Here is a 12717-nt window from a genome sequence, read left to right on the forward strand (position 1 = left end):
TGCATACAAAGTTGTTTTTTTGCTTTGTGCTATGTATAAACCAGACACGCGGCCCGCACCTTAATATAAAAATTAACGCAAGTTTTATATGAATGGCGCTTGACAGCGTCATACTTGCCAACCCTACCGATTTAATGTAGCCCGAAAGAGTTAGCGCTGCATGGGATTCTGGGTATTTGTTCTGTTGTGTTTATGTTGAGTTTCGGTGCAGATGTTCTCCCGAAATGTGTTTGTCATTCTTGTTTGGTGTGGGTTCACAGTGTGGCGCATATTAGTAAGAGTGTTAAAGTTGTTTTATACGGTCACCGTCAGTGTAACCTGTATGGCTGAAGACCAAGTATGCCTTGCTGTCACTTACGTGTGTAAGCAAAAGCTGCACACAACATGTGGCTGGGCTGGGACGCCATTTGTACAGGATGTAGAGGGCGTTAAATGCTGTGCCGTCATGGTATGCCCTCATTATTGTTGTTGGGGTGAAGTTCTTAACATATTTGACCTGGGAAATTTCTGGGAGAGGCACTGAAACCCGGAAGTCTCCCGGGAAAATCGGGAGGGTCGGCAAGTATGCAGCTGAGCCGCATCAGATTGGTCAAAGAGCCGCATGCGGCTCCGGAGCCGCGGGTTGCCGACCCTTGGGCTATACCAACGGTTTAAGTGTTTTAAATCGGTTTGATATCGAAAATTATTGACCTTTTTCATGATGCATCAAAAAATTAGGACCAGGAGAAAATTAAATGCAGTAAATGTAGTTAAAACTATACAGAAATTGTGGTGCCAATACCGGTACCAAAATCCATTTTCATGCTTTTCAAAATAAAGGGTACCACAAGAAAGTCAATATTGGCTTTGTTTTTTACAGTAAATGTTATGATACATTAAACATGTGTTTGTTACAAAGAACAATTGTGTCCTTAAATAAAATAGTGAACATACAAGACAACTTGTCTTTTAGTAGTAAGTAAACAAACAAAGGCTCCTAACGTATGCAGTAACATATTGTGTCACTTCACAGTCTTTATTTATGGATGGATGGATTATTAATTTACTTGTTCATTTACTGTTAATATCGACTTACATTCCGTTTTAACATGTTCTATCTACACTTCTGTTAAAATGTAATAATCACTTATTCTTCTGTTGTTTGTTACTTTACATTAGTTTTGGGTGATACTACAAACATTTGGTACGGATCCAATACCAAGTAGTTACAGGATCATACATTGGTCATAATTAAAGTTCTCCTATGTCCAGTGACGTAGTTCCTGAGACAAAAGCTTGTGTGATGGTAAAAAGAATCGATGTAATCATTGTAGTATCGACTATATATGACTCTTGTACTTGGTATTGTTACAGTCGATATTTGTTTAGATCCACTAGTTTGTTTACATTGAGGAGCGCCAGCTTGCTATTAGCACTTAGCTATTGTATCCTCCTACGGTGTGTAGTGACGCATGTTTAGTTATTCCTCGTCCTGCAGGGATGATACTTGTAAGAAACGTACTTTATTTGTCACCATGGAGGCGAGGATTAGTGATTGAGAAGTAGCTAAAACACTACCGACTGCGGATGGACGCTAGCCGCTCGCTAGCTATGTTTTAAAGCACCGCTTGCAGAGCGCTGCTTCAGTGTTTATAGCTCCTTTATCGTTTGTTTTTAAGCGGTAATATTTCCATTCCTCTTCTGTCTTCACCCTGTGTTCACTTGTAAGTGCTTGTTGTCATGTTTTGTTAAGTTATGTTCTGTTAGTTTTGGACTCCATAGTTCCTGTTTGCGATTCCTTGTTTGTTTTGTCACCATGGCGACTCATTAGTTTCACCTGCCTCATTTGTTCCGATCACACCTGTCGCTAATCATGAGATTATTATTTAAGCATGTCTTTGTCAGTTAGTCTGGCTGGCGACATTGCTGTGTTCCGACTTCTTTCATGCCACAGTTCATTCTGATGGTTTCATGCTTGTATTCATGTGTTTGCTTGGTTCATACTGCTCGTTCCATGCCTTGCCAAGTAAGTTTTGTTTATTCATGCCACAGTTAGCGAGTTTTTGTTTCATGTCCATAGTTCACGCTAAGTGTTAGTTTTTGTTTCCTTTGCTAAGTTGTGCTTTCACCTTTTACACCTTTTGTTTGTAACTCTTTAAAGGTCAAGATTAAATAATGTTCCTACCTTCAAGCCTTGTCCGGTATAGTCCGATTGCATCCCGGGAGAACAAATCTCGCAGTAAACTGCGAAAAACCCCGCGTCGTGACTAGGGATGTCCGATAATGGCTTTTTTGCCGATATCCGATATTCCGATATTGTCCAACTCTTAATTACCGATACCGATATCAACCGATACCGATATATACAGTCGTGGAATTAACACATTATTATGCCTAATTTGGACAACCAGGTACGGTGAAGATGAAGTCATTTTTTTTTTAAATTATAAAATAAAATAAAATAAATAAATTAAAAACATTTTCTTGAATAAAAAAGAAAGTAAAACAATATAAAAACAGTTACATAGAAACTAGTAATTAATGAAAATTAGTAAAATTAACTGTTAAAGGTTAGTACTATTAGTGGACCAGCAGCACACACAATCATGTATGCTTACGGACTGTATCCCTTGCAGACTGTATTGATATATATTGATATATAATGTAGGAACCAGAATATTAATAACAGAAAGAAACAACCCTTTTGTGTGAATGAGTGTAAATGAGTGTAAATGGGGGAGGGAAGTTTTTTGGGTTGGTGCACTAATTGTAAGTGTATCTTGTGTTTTTTATGTTGATTTAATTAAAAAAAAAAAAAAAAAAACAACAACAAAAAAAAACGATACTGATAATAAAAAAAAGGATACCGATAATTTCCGATATTACATTTTAAAGCATTTATCGGCCGATATTATCGGACATCTCTAGTCGTGACACTTGTTGACTCCCGACATGCGCCGCGACTCATATTATCAGCATTGACTCAACGGCAAAAAAAAAAGGACCTGCATTTTTCAAAGGCAGTGTAGTACCTTTTTAATTCATTAGCACCTTGGTTACTTTATAAACACCGCTATACTGTACAACCCTGGTTGACAAACAGAATTCTCTCCCCGTCATCTATCATTGCAGTGATCGTCTCCTCGCAACGACCACGACTCAACCGTTTGTGCGTAACTGTGCCAGTTTGCACGTATATTCATAATGTGCTCAAAATAGACGCAAAAAAAGCTGCCCCACACAGTTTCAGTCTTGATGAACCACATTGGTGCAGCTTGATTGACTGATGACTGTATTGTTATTTCCTCGTAGTATTGTGCTCTTTCTAATATCGTAAATTACGGACTACAAGCCGATACTTTTTTCCTACGCTTTGAACCCTGCGGCTTATTCTACTGTGCGGCTTGTTTATGATGGCTCGCTCACTGCAGGTGCTGCTGGGTGAAGGCTTAAAAGTGTTTCCCGCTGTTTAAAGCTTAATTGTCCATAGCGTTTCTACTAATGTTGATTCTTCATTCATCACTCCAAGCAAGTTTGTAAGTTTTACAATGTAACTAAAACAATTCTTACTTCCTAAACCGTCCCATGTGTGATGTCTGTAGGAGTGTTTTCATGCATATTTGTACGTGCTATCGTAATGTAATGAAGCTAGCATTGTTAGCATTAGCTAATATGCTAACACGTTTACGAGTGCCTGTGTTAGTATTATTAACTTACAATGGCATTCTTTTTGTATTGTGTCAGTTTCACAAATTCACCAAAACGTCACCGTGGAGTTATTGAATCTGTTTAGCTGATTGGAGAGCTAATTTCCGCAGCTAGTGGGTCCATGATGACGACTTCTGTTTTGTTTGATCAACCGTTTTACTGCCGTGTTACAGACACCGTTTGCAAACAATTAAGGTATGTAAATAAACATTTGTAAAATCTGTGTAAATAACTAATTTCACCACGTATATATCTGTGGCTTATAGCCGGCTTATAGTAAAGTCTAAAGAGAAGGAAAATGCAGCGCTGCAGGACCTGCAGTGAGCAAACTCATCCATAAGATGGCGCCATTGCACAATAACACACCTACTCAGTGTGTTTGCTTGTTTTTTGGTTTAAAACACGATTTACTTTATAGCCAGTGTCAGCGAAGACAAATCCATAAATTAGCTGCACCATTTTAAAAGCCGCAGAGTTCAAAGCCTAGGGAAAAAAGCAACAGTTTGTAGTCCGTAATTTACAGTCATTTCTAGCCATGTATCCTCAAATGATACACAACAGGATTTTTTACATTTTACCCATTTCATGATGCTACCTTCTGAAGAAGAGGACACAGAATATCAAGCAGGTTCATTCGAGGAAAGAGGGCATCTCAGCTGACGAGAAGCTTTGAAGAAAAAAAACAAAAAAACATAAACCCGCCCCGAAGGAGGGGATGATTTCCAAGTGAGTTTGCTAAAAATAGCCAACAGCAGGAGTTTGTTGTAAGACAGGTCCTAATCATTTAGCCGGACAATAGAGCGTGCACCCGATTAACCCGCAGTGTTGCTAATAGACCCTGAGTTGTAGAGTCACCATGCTGATGACTATGTCAGAGGGCAAGGAGGGGATATCTGCATGGGGAACTCACGCGTGTTGATCTTCTGCAAGGAGATGTGTTTCTCCAACTGCCGTCGCAGTTTGACCTCGGCCCCGTACTTCCCCGTGGTGCCGTTGTCCGCCAGGATAAAGTGCGAGTGCAGACTGTTGAGAACGGTCAGCTTGCTCATGGGGTTGGACATGGTTTGGTACGGCCGCACCACCTGGTCAACAGAGGCAGTGGAATTGAAAAAAATGTTTGTTTGCATTGATATTATCAGCTATTATTCACGTTTTAATTCACGTTCCGATCCGACACCAAGTAAACTCAGGATACTATTGGCAATACCGATCCGATACCTTGTCCAAATATACTAATGTGTCTGGTAAAACTTAAAAAGTGTATTTCAAGTGTTGCTGCTTTTGGACAATCATCTTTAAATGATATAAAGTCTCAGGGCGAAACAATTATTCTGCACTGAAAATGTAATCTTATTTATATATAACATGTATACGTATGTATATATATACATACATACATATAAATACATATATATATATAAATATATATATATATATATATATATATATATATATATATATATATATATATATATATATATATATATATATATATATATATATATATATATATATATACATATATATATATATATATATATATATATATATATATATATATATATATATACACACATATACATATATACATACATATACATACATAGATATATACACATACATGTATACACGTATACAAATATACACATTTACAAATAATACATATATATATATACATATATATATATATATATATATATATATATATATATATATATATATATATATATATATATATGTATATATATATATATATATATATATATATATATATATATATATATATATATATATATATACACACATATACATATATACATACATATACATATATAGATATATACACATACATGTATACACGTATACAAATATACACATTTACAAATAATATATATATATATACATATATATATATATATATATATATATATATATATATATATATATATATATATATATATATATATATATATATATATACACATTTATATTTGTATACATATAGTTGTGTATATATATATATATATATATATATATATATATATATATATATATATATATATATATATATATATATATATATAAATATATGTATATACAAATATATATTTATACACTACCGTTCAAAAGTTTGGGGTCACATTGAAATGTCCTTATTTTTGAAGGAAAAGCACTGTACTTTTCAATGAAGATAACTTTAAACTAGTCTTAACTTTAAAGAAATACACTGTATACATTGATAATGTGGTAAATGACTATTCTAGCTGCAAATGTCTGGTTTTTGGTGCAATATCTACATAGGTGTATAGAGGCCCATTTCCAGCAACTATCACTCCAGTGTTCTAATGGTAAAATGTGTTTACTCTTTGGCTCAGAAGGCTAATAGATGATTAGAAAACCCTTGTGCAATCATGTTCACACATCTGAAAACAGTTTAGCTCGTTACAGAAGCTACAAAACTGACCTTCCTTTGAGCAGATTGAGTTTCTGGAGCATCACATTTGTGGGGTCAATTAAATGCTCAAAATGGCCAGAAAAAGAGAACTTTCATCTGAAACTCGACAGTCTATTCTTGTTCTTAGAAATGAAGGCTATTTCACAAAATTGTTTGGGTGACCCCAAACTTTTGAACGGTAGTGTATATACAGTATATATACATATATACAAATATATATGTATTTATACAATATATATATATATATTTATTCATGCATTAATTTTTAAAATGTATTTATTTATTTATTTTTGTTTTTATTTACCCTGTAAGAAATAGGAAGTACTTCTTTTTTTTTTAACAATTTTATTTATTCATATTTTTTTTAATTTATCATTTATGTATTAATTTTTTTAATTTACTTACTTTTACATTTTTTAAATGATTTTCTTTTACAGACAACCAACCAGCCATGCATTTGAGGTTAACCAACCTTTACCATGTAAGAAATATGAAGCACTTTATTATTTTTTTGTAATTGTATTCATTCATATTTTTATTTATTTATTATGTAATTTAATTGTATAATTGTATTCATTCATATTTGTATTCATTTATTACTTATTCATTTTTACTTCTTTATTATTGTTTTTTATAGACATACATCTTAGGTTAATCAAGGTTTAACCTGTAAGAAATATAAAGTACTTCATTTATTTTTTATAATTTTATTTAATCATATTTGTATTCATTTATTTTAGATGTATTCATTTTTAAACTGTTATTATTTATTTATTGTTTTTTGATAGACAAACAACTAGCCATGTCTCTTAGGTTAATCAAGGCTTATACCATTTTTGTTTTGATTTGTTTCCTGGTATGTAAAAAAATGCTAAAAACAACCTTTATATAGCAACAGTTTTTGTTGGAGGAACCCTTCAGCGTTGCTGCACATGCTCAGTAGATCCCTTGATTTTGCAGGCGTTCCTCCCTTCGTCACTTACATCTTTCCCAACCAGATCCTCTTGGTTTTCAACGATGCCCCAGGGAGCAATGCCAATAGTGCAGATCTTTCCCCTGGACTTGGAGGCGTGGTCTTTGAGCGCATCGCCGACATGGCGAATGACCCCTGCAGTGAGTTTGTGATCGAGCAGACAGGAAAAGAAGAGAGGACACACAGCCATGAAAAACTCTGTGAATCTTCCCTGGCCTGCACGAGGCGTCACCTGTGTTCACCCCTCCCGTGAAGATCCAGGCTCCGGTTGTCATGGCGGCCTTGATGAGCCCTTTGCCAAACACCTGCTTGAGTTTTGGCTGCAGCTCAAAGTTCTGCAGCCCGCCGTGGACGGAGATGAGCAGCTTGGGCAGTTCCAGCTGCCACTCCTTGGTCATCAGGTGCAGCAGCAGGTCGGGCTTGGTGTCGTAAGACACTCGGACGTACTGCAAACAGCGGGACGCGTGTCAGTGATGGTGCCAAAGGTGGCTTTTTTCAAGCATTAAACAGATGTTGGGTGTAATTGGAGGACCACGAGCATTATGAAAGCATCTGTTTGTGCATGCGAGTCGCCCTCAGACAGCCAGACTGACATGTGCATGATGTGGATAAGTCAACAAAGAAGCTCAAATCACGTGTAAACTTCCTGCATGCTACAGTGTGAGCATTTGAAGGCAACATGATGCACACATTTTTGTTTCTAATCATATTTGACTTGATGTATTTGTAATTATTCTGACAAAAGGCGGTGACTAGACATAATTACTGGCTATGTTTATTTATTTTAAGCTATTGAACTATTAAGGAATGAATACGGAAAAATATGCCATCTCGGTCAAAATGTGACTCTATACTATGTAATGTAGAGTATAATATCTCAGGAAACGTAAAATATTCACATGTCAGCATTTTTTCAAAACGTGTTCCTTTTTAAAAATGTTTTTGAATATTTTTTTCTTAGACAACTAGCCATGCATTTTAGATTAATGAAGGTTTTTACCCTGCAATAAATACGCAGTTCTTAATTTAATTTTTATAATGTGATTGATTCATATTCGTATTTATTTATTATCTGTTCATTTTTAAAATATATTTATTTATTTGTATTAAAAAAATGTTTATAGACAAACAACCAGCCATGCATTTTAGGTTAATCAAGGTTCACCTTGTTAGAAATATAAAGTACTTCATTTAATTTTTATAATTTGATTTATTCATATTTCTATTCCTTTCTTATGTATTTATTCATTTTTAAAATGTGTTATTTTCTTTTTTTTTAATAGACCAACAACTAGCCATAAATATTAGAATAATCAAGGTTTACCCTGTAAGAAATATAAAGTACTTAATTTAATTTGTGTAATTGTATTTATTAATATTTGTATTTATTTACTATGTATTCATTTTTAAAATATATCGTTTTATTTCTTGTTTTTACATGTTTCGAATGATTTTTTCAAAGACAAACAACCAGACATGCATTTTGGATTAATCAAGGTTTACCCGGTAAGATATATAAAGTACTTTATTTAGACTGATATATTTAGGATGTGATTAATTCAACAAAGAAGCTCAAATCACGTGCAAACTTCCTGCATGCTACAGTGTGAGAATTTCAAGGCAACATAATGCACACATTTTTGTTTCTAATCATATTTGACTTGATGCATTTGGAGTTATTCTGACAAAAGGCGCTGATTAGACATAATTACTGGCTATGTTTATTTGTCTTAAGCTATTGAACTATTAAGGAATGTATATGGAAAAATATGCCATCTCGGTCAAAATGTGACTCTATACTATGTAATATAGAGTATAATATCTCAGGAAACGTAAAATATTCACATTTCAGCATTTTTTAAAAATGTATTAATTTTTTTAAATGTTTTTTTTTTTTTTTTTTTACATTTTTCCTATTATTTTTTCTTAGACAACCAGCCATGCGTTTTAGATTAATCAAGGTTTACCCTGCAAGAAATATAAAGTAGTTAATTAGATTTTTGTAATTCTATGTATTAATATTTGTATTTAATTAATGTCTATTCATATTTAAAATGTATTTATTTACCTTTTTTTTTTGTTTTACCTTTTTTTATTATTATTTTTTTTATAGACAAACAACCAGCCATGCATTTTAGGTTAATCAAGGTTCACCCTGTAAGAAATACAAAGTACTTAATTTAATTGTTATAATTGTATTTATTCATATTTGTCATCATTTTTTATGTATCTATTCATGTTTAAAATGTGTTTGTTTTTTAATATAATTTTTAATAGACCAACAACGAGCCATATTTTTTAGGTAATCAAGGTTTACCCTGTAAGAAATATAAAGTAATTCATTTAAATTGTTTAATTGTATTTATTCATATTTTTATTTATTTACTATGTATTAATTTTTAAAATGTATTTATTTATTGTTTTTACATGTTTTGAATTATTTTTTTCATAGACAAACAACCAGACATGCATTTTAGATTAATCAAGGTTCACCGGGTTCACCCTATAAGAAATATAAAGTACTTCATTTATTTTTTAAGAATTTTATTTATTCATATTTTTGTTCATTTAATTATTTTATTTTAAAATGTATACAATCATTGTTTATTGTTTTATTTTATAGACAAACAACTTTTTTGAATTTTAGAATAATCAAGATTTATCCTGTAAGAAATATGAATTACTTTATTTAATTTGTGTAATTTTATTTATTCATATTTTTATTTATTGACATAGTGTTAATTTAAAAAATGTATTCATTTATTTATTTTTTAAATTTTTTGAAGTATTTTTTCAAAGACAAGGCACCAGCCATGCATTTTAGATTAATCAAGGTTTCCAGTAATTACTGGATATGTTTATTTATTTTAAGCTATTTAACTATTAGGGAATGTGTACGGAACAAAAAAATATGCCATCTCGGTCAAAATGTGACTCCGTGTTATGTAATGTAGAGTATAATATCTCAGGAAACGTAAAATATTCACATTTCAGCATTTTTCTAAAATATCTTCTTAAAAGGGAACTGCATTTTTGGGGGGGAATTATGTCAATCGTTCACAATCCTTAAGTGAGACAAAAACACGTCTTTTTTAATGCATTCTAAATCGTAAAATACAGCAAGTGTGAGGTGGCCAACAATGCAGCTAATAGAAGTACTGCATTGCGCCCATAAAGCCCTTAAAAAAAAACATCAAAAAACCGCCAACAATACTCCATATCTTGTGAGCTGAATATGAACCAGTATGTGATATTGTTATAAGTGCTAACGCAGAGGAACTACTTTTAGCCGCGCCGTGATCAAAGAAAGCTAACTCGCTCATGCTGAGCTGCTGCATCGCCTCTGAGTTGGTAAAAGTTAATTTTTGATTATAAATCATGCCCTTCACCTGCATAGTAGAAGGTTGTGAACATCCACTGAGAAGTTGATCAACTCTAAAATTCAATTTATACCCGGAAATGGCAAGAAAGTCATGAAAAAACGCTTGTTTGCAGCACATCTTTTTAACCCTTTGCGAGGCTTATGATTAATTCTTCATTTAAGGGGAAGATATAAACATCCCATCAGTCGGCATCCCAGTACAGTAAATATGTATTCGTAGTTTGTAATCTCTCACTGTCTTCATGGTGAGTTCCAGCTTCTCCCATCTGGACGGAGGGTTAGGGTTCCAAGATGCGGAACTTCTTGGTATAGGAACAGCTTTGTTCCAGCAGCGGCTAATCTTTCAAACAAATGATAGCTACATTGTGCAATCATATTTATATTATTTTTGTGTATTTAATAATTTATGGTAGTTTTATCTTGCGGTCTTTTATTAACTTTTCCTCTGACTGTTTTGATTGTTTATGTAACTTCTTCTTCGTTTCCTGGTCTTGGTCCTGGTCCCAGGCAGCCTGTTGAGTACTTTGTCGTGTTGTGATTTATTTTTGTGTTAATACTTTTGTTTTATTGTATATGCAGACGTCCTTTGGCATTTTACACTGCAAAACAAATCTAACTTTGTTTACAAATAAAGTCTTCTTGAACCTTGTAATACTACTTGTTGAATCTGTTTAGCTTCTAGTACTCATCATCCTCTTTATTTTCAAGGTCAAAATATAAGGTTCTGGATCAACATTTGTCCCAAAGTAGTCTTTGTTGTCTTTCATGAAGTCTGACATGACTAGTAGTGTTGTTGTTGTTGTTGAAGGAAATAGCCAACGTCACTACGCCAAAATGAGCAAAATATGTAAATATGACATGTTATTATGAATGTGCCGGATACTACATTACATATATACTTAACACATGTGTATACAACAATGATGGAGATTTTTAGAGTGTTTAATAGGCTCCATTGTTAGCTGACTATTGCTAACGTTTATTTACGATTTAGAATGCAAAAAGGAAAAAGAAAAACATATGTGTTCTTGTCTTACATAAGGAATGTGACTGATAGGCAAAATTCCAAAAAAAAGTGCAGTTCCCCTTTAAGGGACAATACTACAGACATTAAACTTCGGTATACTTTAGAGTAGTCAGTGCACAGCTTGTGTTTAAAATCCACTAACAATTACTCAACACAGACATTATTGTCGTCAATTTAAATGTGAAACGATCGTTATACTTTTTTTAATCAAACTTTAATTTAATTTAATTTGTTTTGTACTAAAACAAAATTCTTGGGAAATAACTTTTTTAATAATGTCTTCTTTAAACATAAAGTTGCATATGTTCCGGGCCAGGATTAAATCCCAGTACCTCTGGAGACGAGCCCAGCACTAACACTGTGCGCCACCAGAAAAATGTGTTAATATAGTCTTATTAATGATGGAGCAGAAAGGGGCTAGGAATACGTACGTGGTAACATTTCATATGAAGCGCCCTATGAATCATTAATTGCTATTTTACATACGCTTATTCACGCAAAACGGGGCCCCTCCGTGTGGGCCTATGCACACGGCGTGATCGGCGCCTAGGCATCCCTCCTTCCTTCTGCTTGAGGGATGCTCGACAGGTGCTCATTTGACTTTAGGTCACCTTTCTGAGCAAGGCACCTGACATATTGCAGTGTATTTGGGCTCGTTATCGTGTGGGAAAAAAGTAACGTAGCCCCGTTTCCCAAGGCAAGGGGGTCATTATCTGCACCGCACTGTCACAGTACATGTTGGAATTCATGCTTCAGCGGTGTCAGCAGCACTCATGCGGCCCCAAACCATTACGCCACCACCACCACGATTGACTGTGGACAAGAAACCATTTTTTTCCTCATTTTTTCGTCGAGTTGGCAAATATTTACACAATATTGCAGGGATATTCAACTACAATGGGTTGGAGGCCAGAGCAGCTGATTTCTTGCTTAACTATAATATAAATTATACATATATATGTACAATAATAAACTATAATATGTTTATCTTTTTTATTGTATATATGTATATCTTATTTTCTCAAGAAAAACAAGACTATATACATATATAAATATATGCATACATATATGCATGCATATATATGTATGTATATATATATATATAAATATGCATATCATATATATATATATATATATATATATATATATATATATGTGTGTATGTATATATATATATATATATATATATATAT

At 33.3% G+C, this 12717-nt stretch overlaps 1 protein-coding gene across 8 annotated transcripts in view; it reads right to left on the reverse strand.

Annotated features, from left to right (window-relative positions):
• The window catches only part of trpm3 (transient receptor potential cation channel, subfamily M, member 3), a 514307-nt gene that overhangs the window by 242305 nt on the left and 259285 nt on the right, over positions 1 to 12717 (reverse strand). For all 8 annotated transcript variants that reach the window (XM_062025461.1, XM_062025459.1, XM_062025460.1 and 5 more), the window contains exons 4-6: positions 7348 to 7561; positions 7126 to 7250; positions 4598 to 4769 (exon numbers count right to left, since the gene is read on the reverse strand). In XM_062025461.1, coding sequence (XP_061881445.1) covers positions 4598 to 4769; positions 7126 to 7250; positions 7348 to 7561 — 511 coding nt within the window. The remainder of the gene's footprint in view (positions 1 to 4597; positions 4770 to 7125; positions 7251 to 7347; positions 7562 to 12717) is intronic.

Source organism: Entelurus aequoreus, linkage group LG17, assembly GCF_033978785.1.
Source record: "Entelurus aequoreus isolate RoL-2023_Sb linkage group LG17, RoL_Eaeq_v1.1, whole genome shotgun sequence".
Classification (NCBI taxonomy): domain Eukaryota; kingdom Metazoa; phylum Chordata; class Actinopteri; order Syngnathiformes; family Syngnathidae; genus Entelurus; species Entelurus aequoreus.